The following is a 26,742-nucleotide window of genomic DNA, read 5'->3' as shown; positions in this document are numbered from 1 at the left end:
ACACAAACTAGCTTTAAAAACACACACTAAAATGCTGCTATAGCCACGCTCAAGGTATTTTTCTCAATGCATCTTACACCCTTTGTGGCTCTGCTTAAATTACTGAAGCTACTGTTACAACTCCACATACAAAGGAGCCCCCAAAGTCCTCTATAAGTTAGAGCAACAGACCTTGCAAGGTGCTTGGATTGCGGTGACCAGAAAATTGTTCTCACCTCCATGTCATTACGCTCACAGTGAAGCAGCCCCCGAGCATGTTTGTGTTCGGGATCTAATATATTGCCTTTCAATCAGAGCTGAGAGCCACTGAACACATAGACAGAACATGACGAGCAGGTCAGGAAAGCAATAAAGATTTTACAGAGCTGTCCAAGGTGCTAAATTTACTCAATAATGGGTTTGGCACCATAGTGTTAACCTCTCATTTACTACCAGTTTGAGGGACTAAATTGAAGTAGCTGACTTCATTTACCTTGAAATGTATATTTTATGACATTATGTAAGTAGATTGAAAGGGCACCGCAGTTTTAACAATTTAAAGGCTAGAGCATGTTTAAGATGGAGCTCTAATATTTATTGTATATTGCACTTAAACTATATTGTATATTAAAAAGCATTGATTAAATTTGTAAAAGGTATTATAAAAAAGGACAGCTAATATAAAAGATCTATGTCTTTTAAAATCCAATTGATACTGCACATTACCACTGCAATGCTGATAGATAAACAGACAGACAGGTGGACAGAGCGGCAGACAGACATGTCAAAAAGTGAGTGAAACTCACATTCTATAAAAAAGAATCTCTGCATAAGCTCAAGGTCTGTTTTTCCAGATATTCTTTTGTTCACAGAAATTTCTCTTTGCCTTCATCTCAGAAGCCTAGCAGTAAGTGGGCATCATGTAAGGTCCTTCCAATTGAATATGCAAGTGGAAATCTTTCCTGAGAGAGACAGAGTTTGACTAAAGCTAATATCTAATTTATGGGGGCATTTGTCAAGAAAGATCCACTCTTCTATTAATGCTAAAAGTCTGACAGCTTTTGCTTTAAAATAAAGGACTTTGCAGCATTTAGTCAGAGCTAGAGTGAAGGTCTTCTGGTCTTGCATTTTATTTAAAATGAACATAAGAGTATTTCTATGAAAATAACAATTTAGCAAATACTGGAAAGAGGAAAGAATACTTCAGTGATTTAATATGATGCACTGGAACTCTGCCCTCCGTGCAGCTTACACACCACAAATCCATCTTTATCCCAAACTGAAGCTGAGTCCTACTGAGGGATTTTTAGTTGGTTTTTTTTTTTACTTCCCTCCCCACCCTCCAGTTTTGGTTACAGGAATGCAATTAGCTATTTTAATCAAATTTTCCTCCTGCAAACACTGAGGGGGTGTTTACATAAGCAAAAGAGGAGGCTGGGTAGTGAGGTCTGCTGCAACTTTGCATGTTGCAAAATTACTGTAAGAAAGATCATTTAAATCATACCGGAACAGTTGTGCTTTTGAAGCACAAAGACTGAAATCCAGACTGAATCCACTTGTGTCTGAATGTGCCCTGAACCAACATTACAGAAACTTAGCTATTTTCCTTTGTGGTGTGCATTCCATCCAGAAAAAAAAAATAAATCATTAAGAACCAAAATTACAGCAATTTTGCTGTTCATTAAGAACACAAAACTTGCATTTTTAGTTTCATCATGATAAAAAGATTGTGTGTCAAGTTTTATCATGATAAAGACATTTTGTGGCAGCTTTAAAAAAGGTGGGGATATTTCTTCTGTTGACATCTGATTACTTTCTATTCAGCAACTAGGAGAAGAAAAAAAAAAATCCACTGTGTCCCCAAAGGGCTGTGAATCTAGTCAGATAAAGGGTTTCTGGAGTTACACTGAGTTATTCAGCTTAGGTAACTAAATTAGATAATGTTCAAGGTACTTGTTAAATCTAAATGAATTTTGTCAGGACAAAGCTGACCACAGTATATAATAGTCATCAGCCACATATTGTATTTTGAGACCACCAAAGGATTTATGTACTCGGGGAGGGTGTGGGGGGGAAGCTGTTCTAGCATACTCTGAGGCATTTATCTTATGTGTTGTCTAGATATCATATCACCTTCTAATGCTCTTTAGCATTGTAATACAAGAGAGAGACCATTCATCTTCTGAGAGGGTACTTAGGGATGATGATGTCATTCATACTTCCTTGACTCTTATGTCTGACCTCCTGGCTCTGCCTTCTAACTTCCTACTCTCCTGGCTACTTAGAAGAAAAAAAACCTCTTATTCAGAGTCAAAATGCTGAACATAAGACTCCAGTTTCCTTCATCACCTTGGAAAGGTCACATTCTGAGATTTCAAGTCAAAACTACAATAATTTGTGCTCCAACTTCTCTTTTGTTTTTCAGTGGGTGGAACTATAAATGTGCTAATTAAGGACGTGTGTTAGAACTAAGTTTTAACCTTACACTAAACATTTCTGTATACATTATGCCTTAAAATACAAAGAAAACTGTGTGCAACTCTTTCCAGTGTAAAGGAAAACTAACATTATGGTAGAGGCATTTACAAGGAATTTGTGGATCTAAACCACCACCCATCTAGAGTGGCGTGCACCAGCCATCTAGCTTGGTGTACAAGAGTTTCAGCCTGTCCAGAACCTCTCATCTCTCTACATCTACACTGAGCACTGTATCATTGTATTATTTTTCAACAATTATAGTTTTATAAAGACTCATAAAAGCCATTCAAAATGTAGCAATCTTCGATTTACTGTAAAACTGAGGGAACTACACCAGCCTAATGGGAAGTGCAAGATAACAAGGCCATTTCACTAAGAAGATGTTTGTACTCACACAAAGATGAAAACTTCTCTAGCAAACAAGCAGCTGAATTGTTTCCATGCATTATAATTGAATCACGCTGAAGAAGTAAACACCATATAGATACAACAAAAACAGGAAGAGAAAATGAGAGAGAAAGACAACATGAGGGCTGAAAAGAAAAACCCAAAACTTCTGCTTACCACTGCCTATAGGATGGAAATGCACTGAACTCCTGCCACTGAATTTCAATGGCAATTTCCAGAAAATAAGTCCACAGTGGGAGCTAGAACCTTAGCTTTTCCAAGTCATCGTAGTCTCATCAGCCTCCACCCAAACTGAAAATCACAGCCGAAATCTACAGCGCTAAAAACAGTCATGCATGACCTTACCACCTGCTCCACAATGAGCCAACCTTATAAATAAAATATAGAAATCCTATATGAGGCAGCAGAAAGAGCAAACACTGAAGTGAAAATGCGAGCAGGCATCCAGCCATAAACAGTGAGAATTGATGATTAAAACACCTCTTAACCACAAAGGTGCTAAATGCATAGCAATGGGGAAAACACCCCCTGTTTGAACAGTCTCCATTGCAAATACTGCTGGCAAAAATAAAAAGGAAGGAACAAATGTATGAAGAGCACATGCAAGTCTGTCCTTGCAAGTCTCCTGCCTTACCCCTGTTATCCTCCTGTTAATGTGGTGTACTTAGATACAAAGAAAAGGTATCAGCCTCCTTCTCTCATCCACACCACTCATGCTGCTGGTCTTCATTTCCAGAAATGATGGACACATACTAATGGCAACAGAATTAGTATCTAGCAATCTAGCACAGAACAAGAGGACACAGTCTCAAGCTGCACCAGGGGAGGTTTAGGCTGGATGTTAGGAAGAAATTCTTCACAGAAAGAGTGATTTGCCATTGGAATGGGCTGCCTAGGGAGGTGGTGGAGTCACCATCACTGGAAGTGTTTAAAAAGAGACTGGATGAGGCATTTAGTGCCATGGTTTAGTTGATTAGATGGCGTTGGGTGATAGGTTGGACTCGATGATCTCAAAGGTTATTTCCAGCCTGATTAATTCTGTATTGTGTATTCATCTAGGAGTATTGAATAAACTAGCATTAATACAGGTGCATTGGAATAACTGAACACACTGACATTTGAGAATCTCTGTGCTCCACCAAACTATCATTAACTGAAGCATCTGGCAAGTAACATGGATGGATTTGTTGCCAGAAGTTCTGAAGTTCTCTACCAATGTTAGGTCTCTAAGTCAAAGGTAGAAGAGAGGGCATGTGAGAGCAGGTGTGCAGGACTAAACTCAACTCTGCCAGTGCCTGTGTCACCTCTTTTAAGGATTTTATCCTACAGTGATTCCATGACTTGCATCCCTCTGGTAGCTATAGAACTTTGATTCTCCTACGTACGTTTATAGTATGTCTTGCCCCAGACCCACAAATTCATCAGCAAATGGCATTTATAGCTCCCTGCAGGAATCCCTTTAGGTTGTCAAATTTTAACTCATGAGGCAAATCTACTCTCCATGCACACAGAATAGGGCTGCTATATATAACTACATTGTACTCTCCTATCTATCCACATCCTACAACACATCAATCGGTAACTGATAGATGTCAGTCATTTTGGGGACTCACTAACACTGTCATTAAGAAACTGATGCTATGGCAATTCTCTAAAATCTTCCATAGGTTATCTTGTGAGCTCAAACATTGTGAGATGACAAAAGGAAACACATTCTTCATGTAGTACAGAAGGCTGCAGAATTTATCCAGCATGTAAAATCCAGCTCTTGTGCACGTACTTTCACTTAGTGATGCAGTCTCATCTTTCATACTATGATCAGTTTGTCAGATCCAGTGAATCATTAGAAGACAAAATAAATGAGATACAAACTAGATGAATGGCTAAGTCCACATAAACTCAATTCAGTGGCTAACAAAAAATTCTTCACCAGCTTCCTTTACAGAAATTCCTCCTTCCCTCCAGTTTAGTGACTCATGCTATTCCCATGTATCTAGACAACAAAAAAAAAGATTATTCCCAATTTATCCCTGAACATACAAACAAACAAATTACAACATTAGATCCTCTTTGTCTGACCTCAAAGCCTTGCTGCTATGACCTGAAAGCACACTTTGCACTCTAAATTTTCCATATGTGCCACAGCTACCCTCAGTCCCTGGGCAAAATACACAGGGACATGGACAAAGCCATATCAGATAGGAGCCTCAGGCATTTATTGTTGAAAATCTCCCCCAAACTATTTGTACCAGCATCTATAGTACTTTGAAGCAGATGTTCATTATTGAGATTAATGAGCTTTTAGGGTGTGTTTTTTTTTGGGGGGTGGGGGGCAGGTTGGTTTTGCATATGTAAGATTTCCTGATAGTTCTTCCTGTGCTCTTCCTAGTATTAACAATCCTATTTTTTGAAAGCAGCTGCAGCTGAGAGTTACAAGAAAAGGAAAAAAGAAATAAGAAAAGGGGGAAAGAAAAAAAAGAAGAGTTATTACTCAGTCTTCTCCTGACCATTTTATATCCATATATTTCTGGAAATTTGTCAAAGTCCCCTGATGGAAGAAGAAGAATGTTTTGAATTATTTGAAGGGTCTGGATTTGAGTAAACTTAAAAAGAATTTGGAAAAATGAGCAGAGACCAATTCTGAGACCATTGTTCAAAGATCCTGCACAGGCTGTTTTAGAAGCTCTATTCTGCGGATCGTATTATTGTGCCCACTAGAAAAATTCCCTGGAATACTGGGGTTTAAATAAAAGAAAAAGATTAAATGTTGCTTGTGATTTTGGGTGTGACACAATGTAGATCCCAAATTATGCATTTGCAAGAGTGGAAACTATTTTACTTGGCAAATGAATAAGCTGGTATCTATTTTTTATCATTTGCATACACCAAGACTTTGCAAACACAAAGTCAAGTTGCATCACTTTGAAATTGTTGTCCCATGGGCTGAAATCTTGAATGAATTGTGTGACATAATTCACTTGGCTGCATTTAAATCTATAGAGATACATAATTGTGCTTGGTATTGCAAAGCAAGAATATCTGCTCAGAGCTGTCTAGCAATTAAAGTGTGCATTGTACATACATCTTGTGCCCATTTAATTTTCAGACTGGGGGTTTATTAATGCATTTACCCTTATAAATATCTAAGTATGCCAAACTAGGTATTTTCTGTAAAAAAAACCCTGTGTTTTTCATCCATATGCAATTAAAGACCCACCCATATTTTCTTTTAATGAAGGGGAAAGATATCAAAAAATCAATTCCCCCTTCCCCAACAATCAAACATATCATAGAATGGCTTCAGTTGGAAGGAACCTTGAAGATCATCTAGTTCTAACCCCCCTGCCACGGACAGGGACACATCCCACTAGATGAAATGATCACATTTCTGGATTGTTCACTTTGTGTAGGAAGTATTAATAGTTAAAAATTGGAGTTCAGGTTCTTTTTAATAGCAGGAGGAGAACTGAAAAATAAGATGCATTGAAATTCTGACCCACAATGATATTCCACTACGTTCTGTGGAGAGTGAGTGCATAAAGATGTTGAAATACAGACTGGAATAATGTTGGTAGGTTTTAGTATTATAGTAGAAACACTGCTCAGTCATAACCCCTACAAATGACTACTTTCACTTAACATTTTATGATCAGTATAATTAAAGTAAGTCTCTTGTACAGGGCATTCTCATTACAACGAAGGGCCACTTCAGACCCAATTGAAATGAAAAGACAGAACACAGATTAGGTGTAGATACCAAGTGGTAATTTCCAGGGAAGCAGAAAATGCCAAATGTGTAACAACTATGTTTTATAACTACGTGTTCAAAGGGCTTACAGTATTTCATTGCAGAAAGAAGCTTTGGCTCGGAAAGACTATTTCAATGGAGGGCCTCCTGGCATATATTCAATAAAAAACCAAAGAATTAAAAATTCAACTTTCTTCTCAGAGAGAAAAAAATATTTTGGTCCCAATACTATTACTTTTCATCTACAGCCTTCAAAAATCGACTGAAATTATCCAAAGCAAGTTATCAACGTTGAATAATCATGTATTTAAGAAATTGCATTTATCCATCATTTCAGAGAGGTAATGCAAAGATCTTTCTATGTGTGCCTCCACAATGTGAGAGCAGGCACATCATTTTACACAATCTAGGGCTCCTTTTTCAGTGGTGAGGGAAAAGGTTGCCATTGTCACGGCACCAACATACATTTATGGCAGTGCTTCAAAACTCACCACTGCTTTTTGAAAATGCATCAATATTTCAGTAACTTTTTTTGCTCATCAAAACCTCTTGCTCTCATGCTAGTTTAAAGCGGGGGGGGGGGGGGGGGGGGGGGGGGAGGGAAGGAAGAAAATTCAGATTAGCAAAATTATGGTGTTATTTCTTTCCTAACCATTAAAATTACTTTCACCCACATTTTGACTGTCAGAAGGTCCCATCTGGAAAAATTAAGCACCTCTAGTCTGTGAAACGTTAGGACTTCCAGAGACAAGATGATCCAGATGAACTTATGAATCTATATTCATAATTATTAGTCAAGACACTTAGGTCATCTCAAGGAACAAACACTCCAAAATTTCTGCGTCTTAGACCTCTCACAATATATGAACAAAAAGAATGTGTTGCATACATGTGGCACAGCTTTAAATAATGCTTCTGTGTTTTGTTTTCATTCTTCTCTCAGCAAGCATATCATTTGTCATCTACAGTTGCAAACTTACTCCAAAACATTCCTTAAAACGAACCCAAAGTGCATATCCGTGTTTATACAAGTAGCATGAGATTGTCTGCTATTGTATTTAGAGGACATTTCAGTCCAGTTGAGTTATATCAACATAAGTTACATGATTGACTTTTACAACAGAAAGAAAAGGTTGTACTCAAACAACTGTTATTGCCTCACTGGGGAGAAAAAAAAAAATCAATGAAAGTAAAATGAACAAGAGATTTTCTGAGTTGCAGTTAATACTACTGAAGAGCTATGGATATTAAAAGGTCAACAAATAAATTAGTCCAAGTGTTATGAAATGAATGATTTGGCTTATAATTGTATTGAGTGCAAATTGTTCACTGCCTATTAGACCAGGTAATTTTTAACCATGGTGCCTCAATTACTGTTCCATAAGCAATAATATAGTTGTAAGAGCCACGGGTTCGATCGAGTGACCTATGAGACACGCCAGGACAGCTGACTTTGCTATGATGGATCACTGAGCCTGATCTCCAAATGGTGCCAAACCTTCCCTCCCTGTGAGGAGGTCTCATAAAAGAAACATTACTGCTTGATTCATTTTACCAAAACGTTTGAGTTTTCAAGTGTCAGCAGTTGAGTATAGATTGTGAAGTTCTGTATTTCTTAGGAGAATTATGGCAGCTGGCATCCTATTGCTTCCAGCACTCTCTGCTAAATGGCATCATGATGGTTAGGAGGATGGGGTTTTTTCTGCTACTCAATTGGACTGTGTTGTGAGAAATACCTGGCAATCATGTTTTACATCACTGTGTAAACCACTGCATAACACCTAAAACTAGGCTAGAAATGGAACCTGTAGGTTAGATTATAGACATTACTTCACACTCCTGCAATGCCCTGCATTCAAAGATCTCAAAGCACCACTTTAATGGGAATAAATTAAACTTCACAACATACTTTCTAGGAAAATATTCTCTCTCCCCCATCTTCATCAGAGACAGCCTTAAAGTGTAGCTGCTTGACCGAAGTTACAATGGTTACAACTGAAGCAAGTTTTGTAGGGTGAGGTAATATCCTTTTATTAGACCCACTGATACAGGCAAAAAAAAGGCACAGTCAGCACTCAGGAAGCAGGGCTTGGGGGCTCAAAAGCTTGCCTGACTTTTTCTAGCTGTATTAGTTAGTCTAATATAAGATATTACCTCTCCCTACAAATCCTGATTAAACAGGAAAAAGAAATTAATCTGAAATTGCTTTCATGCTATGAGGGAACATACATGGTGCTTCATGGGGAGGAAAGGCAGCAGCTGCGTTTCCCTATTCCTCCTAAGGGCATGGCATTCCCTGTGAGCCAGGACTCAGAGTATGGCAATAAAGGTCTCACCACACTTCCCACAGGACTGAACCTTCAAGGACTAACTATGCAGTAACTACACCCCTCTGCTCTCTGCCCATACATAAAAGAAACTGAAGATGTTAAATGCAAGCCCCAAATTATCAAATAATCTGTGCAGAAGAGACCACGATAATAAAAGCCTAATTAGAATAGATAGTACCACATACAACCAAATCCTGTTTATATTGTCACTGGGCTATATTTTTGATAAATCACTACATTCAAAGAGTCTGTTGGGAGGGTGATTTCCCATTTCATCTCTCCATTGAGCAAAAAAGTGCCATGTGGCTGGAGTCTGAATTTCAATTTCACCAGCACGCAGTTGAACTGAATATTATTTGGCACAATACAGTGTACAACTGAGCCACTAAATGGCTGATTTACTAAATTATTATTAGATGAGCTCTTGCTGTTCCAAGTGAAAGTGCAGCCACTGTCTCTCTTCATGGTGTGTTCAAATTGTTCTGTGTTTAAATATTCAGCATGAGGCTAATGTGAACTGATGAACTGAGACTACAAACATTCACTTTCAATACAGACAGAGAGACAGAGTTGCAACATATCATGTGGCCTGCGGAGGTGAAAATGATTTATATTTAAGGATGCTGCTGCCTACTTCCATTACTCTAAGATATTCTTAATTAGCTTTGCATTTGATTCAGGAGTTTGGAATAGCTAAAAAAAACAGCTGCAAAACTGAACTATCTGTGTGGCTATGGAAGCTTCAAAAACCCGATGAAGTAGTCCTTGAGCCTGGATCTGTCAAGAAAGTGCCTGAGCTGCCACCAGAGTTTCATACTTTACTGCCTTAAGTATTTGAGTTGCAACTTAAAACCATGACTTGCAATTCCAACCTCAGCATCAGAAACGTAGGGGACTGACCGTGTTGTGTGATTTGGTGACTTTTTAAGGTGGGGAAGATGGTGAAAAATGAATTTTTTTTAATTTTTTTTTTTCTTCCTCCCTTACAAAAGTTAAAAAAAAAAAAAAAAAAAAAAAAGCCAATTTCTTTACTGCCACCTGCTGGAGCTGCCAATAACCCTTTGTCATACTCAAAGAACAAGCAGCTTCACTTAGAGGACAGTTACAGCGAGCATTTAAAATACTGTGATCCCAGACACTTACAGTAGATTAGAATTTTTTATTGGTGCTGTGTTGCCATAACAACATAAAGACAGCAGATGACTTAAGCTAGGCTTGCAAAGCAAAAGGCTGCTCATCTGGCAGTTAAAATGAATACAGTTCACTTCACAAGTTCCCCATATGGACCCTTAGTGTATGGTAATGAGGATACCATATGGTGGGAGAAAATGCACAGAGAACAATTGTGCTCCACTGGATGATTGAAGTGAGCAGGAAGTTATGAGGAAATGCAGGAGAGAGATTTGTGCATGTGCTCTCTAACTCAAGGGTTTCTTTCAGAGGGGAGGTGGGGGTTCTCTCTCTTCTTAATCTTCTTCTTAATATATACATGCATAGAAATGACAGAGAAACATATTGTACATGTTGCAACATCATTCATCCTAAACTGTCAGCTGTGTTTGTAAATCAGCTTGGTACAATCTTATAAATTTGTAATTCTTAAAAGGTAAAAGTGCTAAGTTTTTAGACAAAGTGCAGGGAAATTTAAGCACTCCTGACAAGCAGAAACATTAGCGGTAATCATTCTAAAAATGCTTGCATCTCTCCGCCTGCATGTTTAGCTGTAAATAATGCTGCAATGAATAAAAGCTTCAAAAAGAGGAGGGGAGGCTCAAATGGAATAAATACTTTTTTTTTCCTTTTTTTTTTTTTTTTTTTTTTAATATTTTCTTTCCAAAAGTATAGAAAGTAATAGTTGATCAGAACCATATGCATACAAGATTCTGCTGTAAATGTACATATGCTATACAGTACGCTGTACTAACCAGATCCCAAACCTGGTAAGACAGCTTGCTAAAGGCTGCAAAGTCAATTTTGTACTACACATGCTTCATAAAAGATGAATATAAATGCATTAGTTAGACACGGTGAGCTAAATTAGAAGGTCAGGCAGGGCTGGAAGGGCTGAAATATCACACAACCAATGACTGTAATTACTCTTTTTTTAAGTCTATTAAGTGGTGTTGTTCTATCAAGGCTCAGGGGTATAGGACATGAAGTACAAGATAAAGTAATGTGTATTTATTACTCCCACGGGATCAATTTACTAGATATTTTCAGCTCCACGGAGCAAAATACACAAATGCAGCCTTTGTTACTTTCCTCAAACTGTGGCTTTTTCCTTCAAAAGCTCTGCTCCACAAAGGGACCCTGTTTACCTGTTTGGTATCTTCCTACCGCCCTCAACTAATTGTATTTTAAAACAATAGAAATAAGGATACAGGAATAGATAAATGTGCAGATCCCTCTTACAGGATGTTCAAACAAGTGGTTCAAGTTGCTCAGATGGAATGTGCAGACTAGAAAATCCAATCCCAGGCATGATTTTCACCCCAGGGCAAAGCAGAAATCAGGAGCAGAGAACGGCACAGAGCTCCTTGTCATCGTGTTAGCCCTGATCTATTAAAAGTTTTGTCATAGATTCTAAATTACACCATCTGCTCTAATCATTTGCTGAGTAAATGCTGACCCACTTATAAAGAAAACTCACTGAAATGTGTATGCACACTGCTGACCTTCAGAAAGGAAAGGGCTCCTTGCCAGCCGTTTGTATATGTCTCTGCCCTTCAGCAGGCAGTGTGGCTCTGTTCCTTAGCTCCCTCTCATTTCAGAATCCTTGCATATTCCCAGCCACACCCCTGACATGCACCACCCCTAAAGGGTAATACTCTTACAGTAGCCTCAGGCATCTTGGTCATCTTTTAGATGGCTTTAACAATCTCTTCCTGAATATTTTCAACGGGACACATTGAAAACCAAACTGGAAAAAAAATCCACACAAGCCATTCAAACAATTTAATGCCCAACTTGTGAAGAAATTGGAAAAACAAAGCAAACAAACAAAAAAACCACACACAAAAAAAACCCCACCACACACAACCATCAAACCAAAACTATTAAGGGTTCAGTACCAACCTTAACTCTGGTCTCACATTCCTACAAATTTGACAGTACAGTGTAGAAACCACCAAGCACACCTCATGCCCTCCGTGCTGTATGGATGAATTCTTTACACTCTCTTTACATGTTCCTCCTTCCTGTCTGAAAATTACTACCTTAGATTAAAATACAGTATCTTGAATTGACTGATGGAGATCCATTTTGGGTCTGTCTGAAGCAACAAACCTGAACTGCCTTGTCTCCACTGCTGTTTTAACTCCCACTAGCAAGCCTGAGCCAAGCCACCCACATTTAGAGATGAGCTTCACTTGCAGTATAAACAATATCCACATCACGATGGATAAAGGGCAGGTCTGTAGGATTTCATATGAGAAAAGACAACTGCTTTTTTCCAGCCACTGGTTCCTAATAACCACCTGTCTTCTATTAGTGTCTTAAGTGAGGAGGTGGGGTACGTCTTGGGGGGGTCTAATGACTGACCAGAGAAAAGGAGCTGAAGGGAAGGTGGAGCCTGGCTACCTGTGCCTCTGCTCAGCAGGGAGGCCCCTGTGTGCTAGAAAGAGAGGGAGGCTCCACTTTCATCTACATGAAGAGAAACCAGAAGTAAAGGTCCCTTTCAGGAGGAACAAGGGGTCTCCTAGAGAGAGCATTTAAGCAACGGACTGGGAGGGAGAGGATGTCAGATCACGGAGAGGCTCAATGCAATGACTTTCTTCTCAAACACAGAGCGAACAGTCTTATACTTCATTTAAATACAAGTGACGAGTTGTAAGAGTGGTGAAAATGGCAAATAAATTCTGGGAAATTGCATATAAAGAGGAATTATTATTAAATCATTTAAGGATGGATGTGTTTCAAACCTAGCTCACAGTTGAAACTACTTTACAGCTATAGCTGTGGAGTTTTAACAAAATAGAAGAATCACAACATATCTGCCAGGGATTTACTTTAAGGACTGTAGAACAGTTACATGAATGAACCTCAGCAGTCTCAATATGTTGTTATGATCTGAACTCTTCAGTGATTTCCACTGCAGAGATGTATGCAAGAACCGACAACACGTGTGTTTTTGTGCACATATGCAAACTCATGCGACAGGGAAATTGCACACGTGCATGCAGGCATATTCCCTGGATCCAGACACAGGCTTTTTACAGACTGCTCCTACAGGACGACGACACAACTTCTTAACATTAGCACCGTGGTATTTCTTTTCACGTCTCCCCAGAGAGCTCATTTCCTCTGATCTGTCTCCTGTCTGTATTAGAAAGGAAAGACTATACTGCCCAGCATGCTCCTGGTACTTGATCTCACTCCAAGCTTTGGGTGCTAATCCCACCACCTCTGTACTGCCTGTCTCTCCTCTTGGTATATGTGTTTGTGCGTATGTGTGTGTGTATGTACAGTTACACACATCTGCTAGCAACAGCCTTACACTGGCTGCTTTCCCTGGCTTGCTCTGTACAAGAAGAGAACAGGACTCTGGCTCATAGCAGGCTCCATAGCCCAGCTGCCAACATCAGCTCCCACTCTTTCTTCTCCAGAAACTATATACTGCGTTTCTACTTTAAACACATCTCTTCCATGAACTGTCAGTATAGCAGACCAAAGACCCTGGTTCCCAGGTGCTTCTGTTCTCTTTGCTATGGGAGGATGTTTTCCACTGGAATTTGTCTGAGAGACAGGAAAAAAAAAAAAATGGTCTTTTTCTTTGCCTACTTACAGCAGGTAGCTGGGACATTAAAAAAAAAGAAATTACTCCAAGCATGGACAGTCAGCACTTCTGAAACCAGGGTTCCAAACTAATGGAGATCAAACTTCTCAAACAGCCTCAATGGTTTTAGAAATTCCTGTTGACACAGATATGGCTGTCAGCTCCTCATCTCTGAGGGGCAGACCGTGTGCTAACACTCACTTGAAGGCCTCAACAATTGTTCTTGACTGCAGGAATAAGTTACACTGCAGGATGCTTTTGTTGACCAAAGGGAAGTAATACATGCCTTTATGAACACATAAATTACAACTCTTTCTATTTCTTCAAGGATCTCTAATTCATCAGTAATGTCTCAACTGAGTAATGGCCACAAACACTAACAACAATTACAGAAATGTGTTTTCTGTTATTTATTTAATGCATAAATGCAAGGCTTTTAATGAACAGAAAGTGATGATGCACTGGTAAGACAATAGGGAAAATGGAGGGAAGGCTATTGAAAGCTTTGAGCACTGCTCTCCTCCCTGTGTCTCGCTGTCTGCTTCTCTCATACATTTGCCCTCTCTGCCCATGGTTCCACTGTGGAAGCCATATGGCTTCCAAATCTCTTCTAAGTAGCCACTGAGAATTGTCTGTGGTGGAATACTGCCAAAGCCCTTCCTAGTTTAATGACATGGGGAAGAGCGCTGCGCAGCGCTCACCCAGCACAGAGACTCACTGCGTCCTTGATTATGATCCTGGAGCCAGCAAGCAATGCTGGGAATTGAACCATCAGTGCCTCAAATACAGAAGTCGACATGTGCCAACCCCTGCTGCATTCAGCCTCTGTGCATGGCATATTAATGAGTCTTGAACTTGAGGTCCAACCTTCAAGCTTCCACAGAAGGAATTATCCAAAGACAAAACCTAAAAAAAGGTCTTCTTTGTCCTGTTTCCCCCTAACCTCACTCAGTGGTACTAGTTTCTGCACTATTTTCTTTCAGTCCTTAAGAAGTTACTTTTTTTTTAGGCCATCCTCTCTTACCTCTGCATACACAAACACAGCTTCCCTTGACTTAAAGATTTGAAAAAAATAGCTTGAAAAAGGCAGTCAGAAAAAACACTAAGCTAAGAGGGTGTACGAGGGGACGGGTGGCTCAGTACTAACCCTCACTCTTATACCCTATCCATAAACACCAGCTAAATATTGGTGCCAGCATATGGAGGTAGATGAAGCTTTCTTCTGCCTGTTTTTACGTCCCGTGGCCCTAGATAGTTGGAACATGTGGTTATTGGTGTGATAACAAGTCCAAGCAGGAAAGATGAGGAAGGTGCTCAGCCTGATGGCTGCACCCCCATACCAACACAAAGAGCATTGCTGGAGACTCCCTCAGTGCCATGGGTGTCAGAAAGGGAGCCCAGTACTTGTGGAAGTGGGTGATGTACTACAACCCCCAGCTGCATAACCCAAATTGGAATTTCTCAGCCTTATTTAACAAGAACTTGTTAGGAAAGAACTAGAGGAAAGCTAGGGCCATCTATTAGTCACCTGGAACACTGTGTTCAAGGAAATTTTGCAGCCTTGCAAATTCCTGGTGCATTGTGAAGGCTGGTTTCTTATTTTCTGAGAAACATTTTTTCTCCACGTGCACATTTGGCAGCAGAGGCACAATATAGATGAAAGAGCCTCTTCAGAAGGATGTTCTCTTTCTATGGAAAAGGTTGCACCTCTGGAGGGAAATTCAACAACCTCTGAAAGCTGTGTCCTCCTGCAAATCTGTCCAAAAGTTGGAGAAAGGGACAGCTTGTAGAAGGTGAACAGAGCCAATGTAAAATGTAACTCTCCAGGACAGCATGTTTGTGTGGTGGTAAGGGGGAAGGACGACACATCATTGACTCTGAAACCACACTCTAAAGCTTTCCTAGGCAAAGACTTAACAATCCTGTAAAAACCTCCCACACTGAATTTTATTTCTGTCAAGAAATTAAACAAAATAAGCCACAGAGTTCACAAAATCCTCTCACTTTCAAAACACCTCAGAAATTAACTGATCAAAGCCCACAACCATCCCAGATGAAAACCTACTGACAGCTCAGGAAGCTATGGAAGAAAGGTCACAAGATTCACCCAGTAACAAAGGCTGTACTGGGATGTGCATTATTTTGGGGATCTGGCCTAAGACATAAAAGCTCAATTTGTTCTATATCCCAGGTCTGCACAGTCCCATCTTCCTTTCCATAAGTCAAAGGCAGTGTTCTTCACATACACACAACTGGCCTATTTGACAACTCAGCCCACTCAGTAACAGCCATAATGCCAGAGCACATAAAAAATTGGTCACATAAGGTGACTGCACCCCGTGCATGCTGTTTTCTCAGTGTTCCTGTAGTAAAGATGAATACCTTTTCAAATACCTCACCTTTTTCTCCAGTAGAGCACAAAACTCACTGCAAATTCTAACCAGAGAAAAGTACAGTATGGCAAGGTAGCAAGACGAGAAGAGAGAATGAAGACCCTGACAATGTTTCCACAGCACCAACCGTAAGTATTAGAAGAATGTGAACTATTCTGTTTCTTCTTCATTTTTCACTTGGCAGAAATCAACATAAAATCCCCCACTAATTTTGAGAGGAATGAGTATCAAATCACTTTGCTACTCATTGCATTGCTCTAACTACTATCCTGAGCCAAAACGTGGTGCAGCAGCAGTGGACACACATTCCCTGAACATTCAAATACCTTGGTTTGGTCAACGGTGAAGCCCGCAAAATTATAATGCAAGTACTACTGTGGTACTAAAACCAAGGGGCATGATATGAACAAGCTGCTCATGTTCTGAAACATCAAGCAAAAATGTGTTCTTTATTAAGTACTTTAGAACACAGGGTAAGACTTGCTTTTAACAAAGGCAGGAGCTGTTTGAATTAGCTGTGACTCGTAGTGTCACAGAAGTTCCATCAGCCTACAATGAAAGTTGCTGATTAAGCTTTACTGGCCATGCCTCTGTTGCAACTTATCTGGGTTGGGTACCAAACATTACATTTACGAGTCTTGCACTTTGGAACAAAAACATGCAGTAAGCAGCTTTACCATATTTAATAAAACAATAAACTTTGTGCTGACCTTTGGCAAGCGTTCGGGGTCACCGGGGTGCCGGGGGATAACCTTCTGTAACCTTTGGAAACCATAGTCAATGGTGGGTTCGTTCAGAGCTGAAACAACAACAAACAACATTGTGATGTGACAAACGCACGGCAAGCAGGCTCCCTTGCACTGTAACAATTGGCAATGCATTGCAAGACCAAGGAAGGATGACAGCAAAATCTCCTTCAATGGAAATCAGCTCTGACTATGGAGTCTTGGTTCAAATATTATTTGAGGTTGGTTCATTGCTGGTTGAAACAGCAATGAAAACCTTCCCACTTGAGTTCCGAAAACAAAGTTGCTGGAAAATCTGGGGACGTTGCAGACATCTTCCAAAGAGGGAGCAATTATTTTCTCAGAAATCTGCAATAAAATTAATTTGGTAAATACTTTGCACTTCATGTTTCACTTTGGATTTTTTTCCTGCTTTCACATTACGATGAAGGTCCTTTGTGATTGGAAGACAAAAGAAGTAACTGTTAGGGAGTCTCTCTTGTTCCAGATTCTATTATGCATTTAATATGCTCCATGTGCAACGATCACACATAATTTTGTTGTGAGGCATTTGTCTTGGCAGAGGCTTAATTTTTCACTCATTGACACCGACTTCAGCAGCCCAGCTCAGGCTCTGATCAGCACCAAACCGATCCAAAAGACTTAATGAATCAAAAGGGGAAAAAAATTAGAAAATAAAATCTGGGTTTAGTTCATCTTTCCCCAGCCCTTGTCCAATAAAATGGAGGAGAAAAATGGTGGAACACTTTAATCTTCATGAAAATGCTGCATTAATCAAGGCTCCGATTGTGCCAAGCCTTTAAGCACATGCTTATCTGTAAGCACATACTTAAACCCATTTGCTTTCAGCAAAGCAAATTTGAGCGTATTATGTTTTTTATATGATTGCCTATAATTACAAGGGACTGCTCTGAATGACCTTCTAGCTATATTTCCAGTCATATGATCACTTTAAAACTCAGACGTTAGTGAGACTTCAACGCGTGCTTAAAATCTCCTAAGTGCTTTGCTGAAGGGGAACAACAGTCAAGCATTCTCAAGCACCTCTGAACAGCAGAGCATCTTGACTCTCCCATGCCAACAGAGATGAGGAAATTTTCCACAGCAATTTGTTTGCAATTTTTTTGAGTTCAGTCAAAAACATTTCCAAGGTGCATTTGAACAAAATTTCCAGGGTGGATTTTTAGACTTTTCAGCCTGGTATTTCGGTGGGAAAGAAAACTGATTCTTCATTTTTTTTTCCCTCTCAATTTTTGGGTCACTTTCAAGTTTTTCTTTTGTCTTAGCATAGTAATAGCAAAAAATAAAACTTTTATATATATATATATATATATATATATATATTTCTTGCACAAGGTCTGCCTACTAAATTATGAATATACCTTGAACCTTATGGGGGTTTCATTCGTGCAAAGAGATTTAGCACCAAACTCTATCGCCATCTCACTTGTGTAAGCACTCTCATGCAGCTCAGTGATGCTTACCCCACAGCAAGTTATATAACTCTATCAGTTTGATAGCATAGCACAATTAGTCCCTACTTCTACTTTTTAAATGAAGAGAACAAGGGTTTTTATATTACTAATACTAATGATTTTTTTAGCCAGACCACACTGTTATCGTGAAAGTCACATCTAATACTTGGCTTGGTTTTAATTAATTGGTTTTCCATAATCAATCCCACAAAACAGTCCAGTTTAACGAATTTGTTCCATTTTAATTATTATTTTCAAGGCACATTTCTACAGCAGGTGGTCCTATTGGCAACTAAAGGTCACATTTTCATACCCTCCTGGACATTCAATATGTCCCAACTCTATAAGCAGGCTCAGTGATGCTATTGGAAATTGAGGCAAAAGGAAGATGGTGCAGTGGGATCTAGATCTACCCAACAGCAGTGAAATAGAAAGACTGATGGTGACTGGATGGAGAGGCACACAGTCTAGCAGGATCTAAACGTCTCTCAAATGTCAGAAAAGAATTTTCTGAGTATACCCTGAAATTACTGTTACAGCATTATGGTAACACCAGACTAGAAATATTTCTAGATTTTTACTTTCTGGATTGTTGTCAGGAGTTCTTCACTGCCCCAGAGACTATGGCATACTTCCAGTGTTCTCAGGGGTTGGTTTTTTCCCTTGTGTTTTGCTTTTTCAGGATTATCTAAATTTGATCTTTTATTTATATTCAGGTCATTGTATGGAAGGAGTGAGCATAAGGCTTTTCCCCTGCCTGTGTCCTTTTTGGTTGTTGGATGGTTGGGGTTTTTTTCCACATTTCCTTTCACACCCTGGCCACATGCTGTCTGCTGTGTTGTGTAGTTACATAGAAAACATCATAAAAACCTGGGTCTGTAAACCCTTGCTTTCATTACTTTTGAGTTTCCTTACATGCCTTCCTATCATGGACCCATTTAGTTTAGACCTTCCTCAAATTTTACAATAAATTAATTTACTGCTATTTACATTAATGTTACTGCTATTTTATGTTTATTATCAAAAATAGCTGTTCTTTGAGAAGATTAAAAAACTCCTACAGTTCTAATTTACATTTCTCTGGCAAATATGTTAGAAGATTTCAGTGTGCTTCTGTCAAACGTGTTTCTTCTCTAATTCAGTCTAGTTTATGGCCATTTTCCCTTTACATCCTTTGGGAGGGTAGTTACTAAATTCTGCAATATTATAAATGGAGGCCAGTTCTGAAATCCCCCCAGAGATAGCAGTCATTTTCTCATATCTTCCCACACATTCAACACATTTGAAATCCACAGAGTATTTCCTGTGAGTATTTTCTGAACTAAATGACCAAAAAGAAAAAAAAATAATGTTAATTTTATGGTCCAATCTCACAAGGCATCAAGCATCCTCTGAGAGAGACTGAAAACTTTCTGCTTCAAATAGCTTCAGCTTTACTTTAGTGGTGGAGAGAGGCTGCACACAGCAATTTTGTAGGATTTGGTCCTAAACTGTAATTGTCAGATATCACTCATTAGTCTGTAAGTGTTCAACCCTTTCAATCTTAGATAAAATGGGGGAAGAAAAAGAAAAAAAGGGAGAGAGAAATCTTCAGCTGCTTGAACATCTATCCAAGGATTGGATGATATCAGCCCTCCATCCTCAGCTCACATACAACCCAAGTCGGATGTAATTAGTCATATCACAACAAAAGAGCCCTGTTTAAATATTTAATCCCACCTTCCCTGTTAGGGCCACACTGGTTCCTGTGTCAGTAGCTGGCAAAACTCCAAAGAAAAGGTGATATTCTGATCTCCAGTCACTGCAGGAGAGACAGCGCCCAGTGTACCCTTAGGGGCAGCTAAGATACAAGGTCAGACCCCAGCTTCATGCAAGGTTTTACCTCTGTCCCCAGTACATGCAAGCCTGGTCTCTGCCTTCAAAGTCCATTCACAACAAGGCATCTCCCAGGGCTCTAATTTAAAGGGTGTTTTGGTGGTTTTTTTCCTTCCCATGATTGGAAAAATAGAAAACAAAAGAATCAATAAGAAATGCAAACTCTCTATTTGTGTTCTTGACATCCATACATTAAAAACAAGCTAACACGTACGGTACTTAAAATGCATTCCCATTACCCTAAATTTTAAAAGAAGTACTAACTTCAAAAAACTGTGCTAAATTCAAATAGGTCCCAAGGCTAATGGAAGCAATTTGTATACCAACCCAAACTGAGTGGCCCACTTTTCAAAATACAGGTATGATAATCTTGCGGTTTTAAAAGGACATTTAAATTGAAAGACTGTGAATTTAGTACATAATTATACCAATAGAACCCTTTAACTTGTCAACTTGTAAATCTAAAAGGCTATCAATCATTTCTAAAGAGGAAATAAACCTTAAAATTCTTTGATTGACAATGCTTACTTTTTATGTGGGGGAAAAAAAAATAAAAGAGAGAAAGAGAGAGAGAGAGAGGAAAAAAAAGAGAGGAGTAAAGTGGCCAGAAATCCATTTACAAAAGTACATTGTTTTACATAGGTGAGTAAAAAGCCAATAATTACACCTCCAAAAGACATATAAATCAAAGTAAGTACTTTTCCCCTCACTTACATATTTTAAGTTGCAGTAAACTTCAGGTAACTTTTTATTAAAATACTTTTCCAAAGGCAAAGCTTATTGAAGCCATTAATAGAGTAGCATTTTCATTTAAGCTAATATAATCATTTTTGCAAATACAAGATTTAAGCCATTTTTCTCCTTCCAAACAATAAACTTTCAGCCTGTCTCTTGTGTGAATTAACGAAAATTACACCCAGGTGTACAAAATCTGTCTATCTATCCTAGTGTATGAGTTAAGGCACAATATTTATTATTCTTACCATTTTATGAATTACTTCTTAAACCCTTGAGGAAGAACTTTCTTTCAAATTAGACTCCAGCAGAATAAGCCATGAAGCTCTCTATGCAGCGAGTCTAAAGTCGTAAACTCACGAAATCTAAGGCTTTTAATCAAGAAAATGCACAATGTCTGTGGAAATAAGGATGTGCACATTATTTTCATCTTTTCACCAGAAATGCTGCCTCTGAGAAAAATGTTTCCACCATAACTGTAGTTACAAATTGTGCACATATAATTATAATAACTACATGTAGATAATTCGCCGTCTTCAAAAAGTCTCTTTCCCCTTTTAGCTTTATTTTTTTCTTTTCTTAATAGTCAGTGGAGGGCTGTTTTTTAATATTTCACATAATGAATTCCTACTGTGTCAATAAAGCTTTGGTCTTTAACTGAATGACTGTCTGATCTATCCGAGAGAGGAATTTGTCTCTCTGGCCATGCTGCCAGCTTGCAGCAGAATGATCGACACTTAATATCAGCAATTAAAAGGACCTGTTCAAATATCATATGGAATTCGTAGCTTGGGGTAGCATAGGAGAACTCTTCACCAAGGAAAACTCATTCAGTGAGTACAGAGAGTAATTGAATTAGACACATTTTAACATTATTATTCAAAGAAAAATAAACACACACTACATAGAAGCATTATGGAATATTTCAGAATGTAAAACATATCCAGTTAATTTGTTTCCCATGCATTCATGGTTTCATTTATTCCTTTTATTTTTCAGCCCTCGTTTCTTTTTCACTCTGTTTGACCCAAAACCGATGGGAGAGCAGCACTTAGACCTATGAACTTCCCATATGCTTCTCCAGTGGTAAAGGCTGCAAGGAGAGGGAAGGGACTCTTAAGGACTCAAATACTAAAAAAATGAAAAAAGGCCTAAAGGCTACAAACAAATCAACCACAGGTCCCCAGGCCTGATCATCTCTGTCCCTAATGAGAGATCTGGTCTAGATTGTTTGAAATTAAACACTCAGGGAAAGGCTACACCTGAGATTTAAATGTCCTACAGTGCTTGCTCCTCTGGCAAGCCAGAGAGTAGATGTTTTTCTCAGAAGGCATTGTGGTGATTTTCAAGAAGGTGAGAACGACCTACAGAAGTGCAGGGGTGAATGGCTTCAGGTTATGTCCAGAAGGTTAGGCTACAACAGTGAAATGGAAGAAGATTTTTTTAGACTCTTTTTGTCTCTTCACAAATCCATTTTTCTAAAATTTGGCTCTCAACATAATTAGACACCTATTGACCAGTCCTGAACTATAATGCCAAAGAGATGGGCCTTTGGCAGTTGTTTTGATTAATGGTTTGTTGGTTTGGTTTTTTTTTTCTCTTATTTCTGTCTGATAGAAACATCTTCAAAACAGAAATGGAAGTTTGCTCTGTGGTCAAGACACAGAAAGTTACCCACCTCAGTAACTCACAGCTACAAAAGTATGAAGATATCAATGCAAAAGTGCTGCAGCACTGTCACAGAAATGAAGGTCAAGCCAGGAACACACTTAACATGTCTCTCTGTGACCAGATTAAAGAGATCAGGATGTTTGAAGGTACAGAGAAAGAACATTTTAAATAAAATCAAGGGCAGTTAGGGCTATTCAATGGAGCCCTCCAATCTTAGCACCTTTAGAGTAATTTTATGGCTCAGAACTTCTTTTCTCCTGAACATTTGGCTTCTTCCTCTGTCCATTCTCTTCCTTTTTAGTCTATACTTTGGTCTGAATTTTCACATTACTAAGATAAAGCTGTCTGGTGTGCAAGAGGCAACAACTGAGAACAGTCACGCAAAAGGCTGAAGCTTCTGACCCCCAGTCTCACCAATCATGGACTTGGTGAGGAGATGGAAAGCAGGAGCTCTTGTAGGGGCGAGTTGCTGCCACAGCACTGATCCAGACTATTTGCCTTCACCAACAGCTTGTGGTTTCTGTCTCCAAGGCTCTGGGTGACTTCTGCCAGAAGCTTTGACTCTAACAATATAAAACCTTGACTGTGCAAGATAGGGATAGGCCAAGTAGACCATAACAGTATCGAACTCCAGGTGCCGAAAAGCCTTGCTAAGGCCCTGCAGTAGAACAATACTGAGAATGGATGATATTAGAAAGCCACATCTTGAAATGGCATGCTGTAAGCAAACCCTACCCAAAAACCCTTATATATTTGTGGCCTCTTTATGACTGCTCTACAAAGACAGCAAAGAAAAAAAAACAACAACACTTCAAAACCCCATCATCAAATAAAAAAACCCCTCGGTCTTGCAAATCTCCCTGCAAAGACTATTCCTTTGCTAATTAAAGGCACTTAAATGAAAACATGCAAGCATTTGAGCTAGTTGTTGTTGTTGTGAACTTGGCTTGCTTTTTATAAAGTTTCCTTTCCACTGACTTTCCCTGGAGTGTTTATTCCCACAAGCAATGGAAAACGGAAGCGAGTGGGGCAGTGCGAGCCTGCACAGGAGGGTTGGAGTTAGAAAGGCTCTTGCAGTGCTAACTCAGAATTTCCTTGCTTTTCTGGTCTCAGCATTCCCTCAGTGAAAGATGCTCTTGTGTATCAAATTACCATTTTTAAAATCAAACTGCAACATGACATAGCTCTTTTAATGAGCAATAGAAAGAGATAAAAATACCTGAAATGTAATTTCTGTGGTTTACTGCCCTGTAATGCCCAGACATCCCATGCATGTGACAAGGAATAAGAAAAATTCAGAGCTAAGTCAAATGATAAATCTAACACCTGGATCTCTTGAGCTCCCCTAGTGACTGCTCTTTACTTGAGCTCAAGATGCCAGCATTTGAGGCATCTCCACCATGTTCATCAGTGTTATCACAAACATGACAGCATGGTAGTTTCTTCCTGATAACAACTTTTCTCTGACAACTAAGAACCAGAGGAGTTATTCCCTCCTCGTCTAGTCCAGTCTCTGCAGCCAGTGGGGGTGCTGAAGATGCAATGAATGCACCTCTTGAGTCCATATTTTTTAATGGAAGTTAAAGAACAAAATTACTAGCTCTGTCTAGTAAGAATCATGTCTTGGTTTCTCAAAATCCATAAAGTCTGAATGTTCACTCTTAAGCAGCTGCAATCTTGCTTGAGTGAGTTTCACAGTTTCCTCTTCCTCTGACTGAACCTAAAGGGGAAGACTTGGCTGTGAGTTTGAAATGGAGTCCAGTTTTAGGCACTGGAATTTAAACATATTAATTTCAGAACAAGTTGGCAGTATTCACTGGGGATACCTAGAGAGGGGGCCAGGAGGAAATTAATACATGTTGGTTACTTTGTCCAGTCATCTAGATTAATTGATGCATCTTTGGCAGTCATTATAAAAAAGGGAAAGAACAGCATTTACATATGAATATTTTCCTATTTGCCAGACTCATTCTGGTAATGTACATGACCATGCAGCAAAAAAAAAAAGGGAATAATTGCTGGAAAAGGCTAGTTCTCAATGGATTATCACTTCATTTAAATAAATAAATACATGTGTAACCATGCAAACAAACACAAAACTGTGGACATGCCAGGACACAAAATAGTGGCTGCCCATGCTTAGCTCAAGGATCTATATTTAGGTCTACTGAAAATAATGTTTTAAATAAAGACATTGCATTTATTTTTAAGCTTTTGGCTCAGAAACATGCCAAGATGTACCATACAGAGTGTAGAAAATGCTAAAATTTCACCTCGTGTAACCTTTTCTTTCATTTTTTACCTTGCAAGTTTTCTACATTTTATCCTGTTCATGGACTCCTCACGTTCTACGTGTAACATAAAGGAAGCTGTTTCTCTTTGGTCACCCTTCCCCAGCTGCTTTGGGGTAGACAATAGTCATAGAATCATAGAATCAATAAGCTTGGAAAAGACCTCAAAGATCATCAAGTCCAACCTGTCACCCAGGACCTCATGACTACTAAACCATGGCTTCAAGTGCCATGTCCAAACCCTTTTTGAACACCTCCAGGGATGGTGACTCCACCACCTCCCTGGGCAGCACATTCCAATGGCTAACTTTGTAAAGAACTTTCTCCTCACCTCGAGCCTAAACTTCCCCTGGTGCAGTTTGAGTTTCAGAAATATCATAAAATGCTGGTATAGAGAAACATTTCCTTTTGAATAATCCCTCTCTCTTCCTCTTTTAACGCAGCTATTTCTCATCTTCTTTCAAGATTATTTAAAAAAATAAATAAATAACATTACCAGAGGATGCACAAATGAAAAACTCTATGTCCTATCTGACTGCCAAAGCCATTCCTAGCACAAAGCATCTTAGCTTAAATTTTTGGCTGCTTGTCAAAATTGCAGACTTCCCACGTGCAAGTAGGCTATGGTCAGAGTGAAAAAAAGAAAAAGAATCTTCATGAGAGAAAATTGGAAAACCATCAGTGATCACATCCAAAATCTCTGCAAATGAGATTCACAGAGAGATAGAACTGAATCATGAAAACGAGATGAATTGTGCCCAGCTGTAATGAACATCATAGGTGTGATGTTCTTGGAAGGGACTGACCTCCGGTGAGGTTTAATTTAGGTCTTTAATCCTCTGCCATAACTATGCTTAAATCCCTTGAGGAAATCAAAGTTTCTAAACATCTCTATTTCTAGCCATTAGCTTGGATTTGCCTACACAAATCTGCAACAGGGCTACTCGCTCCAGAGCAAAAAAAAGAGATCATTTTGGTTGTACCCTCGATGATGCAGCGAATTGATCAAAATTAAAGCAGTTGGGTTTGTTGTTTGCTAGTTTGTAACATTTAAATAGAAATGCATAATTGGAGAGCTCTAGTAGCCTCATATCTTAGCAGCAATTATACCACCTGCTTCTATAACTTGGGGCGGGGGGGGGGGGGGGGGCTGATGTTGGGGGAGGGGAAAAAATTGACAATAACTGTTATCAGGGGTAATAAATAAATAAATAAATAAATAAATAAAAATCATACCAGCCTGTCTGATAAACATGTTTCCCTGCCCTCACACCCCAGTGAGCACCGTGACACTATACTTTTATCATCTAGTGTGTGCTCAGAATGAGCTTAGACCAGCAATTGCCAGGAATAGGCAGGCGATAAACTGCATTGATTTAACACATCTTGTTTTCAATCATGCTCGGATTTTCTGAGCACGCATTTTTCCTGTACTCCAGCTTGTAGCTTTTATCTGACGAGCTGATCCCTTTTCACTGGAAAATGAAAAGGTCGCACAATAAGACACGGTTTACTGGAACTTGAGCACGCACCAGGGAAAGTATTTTAGATAAATACTGTCAGACATCGTGGAGCTGAATTTCAACAACACAATTGCTAAACAACAATACTTATTACTCTCTAGAACAAGCCTACAAGCAACTTATGGCTCACAGCAGGGGAGATCTCAGAGTTAGGCTCAATAGTTAAAAGAAACCTTATTCAAACCCTTTTAAAGATGCAGTATTACTCTTGCCTTACATGCACCATCTAGCCACACTTCAGGATCAAACTAAACACCTCCTCAGTTGCTCTTCTAGGTAATTTATAAATGACAGAAAACCACATCAATGACACCTC

General features: G+C 39.1%; 1 protein-coding gene across 7 annotated transcripts in view; it reads right to left on the bottom strand.

Annotated features, from left to right (window-relative positions):
• The window catches only part of EBF1 (EBF transcription factor 1), a 280,885-nt gene that overhangs the window by 14,291 nt on the left and 239,852 nt on the right, over positions 1-26,742 (bottom strand). For all 7 annotated transcript variants that reach the window (XM_054168245.1, XM_054168246.1, XM_054168247.1 and 4 more), the window contains exon 11: positions 16,821-16,909. In XM_054168245.1, coding sequence (XP_054024220.1) covers positions 16,821-16,909 — 89 coding nt within the window. The remainder of the gene's footprint in view (positions 1-16,820; positions 16,910-26,742) is intronic.

Source organism: Dryobates pubescens, chromosome 16 (assembly GCF_014839835.1).
Source record: "Dryobates pubescens isolate bDryPub1 chromosome 16, bDryPub1.pri, whole genome shotgun sequence".
Classification (NCBI taxonomy): Eukaryota; Metazoa; Chordata; class Aves; order Piciformes; family Picidae; genus Dryobates; species Dryobates pubescens.
This window is presented reverse-complemented; position numbering and strand designations above follow the sequence as displayed.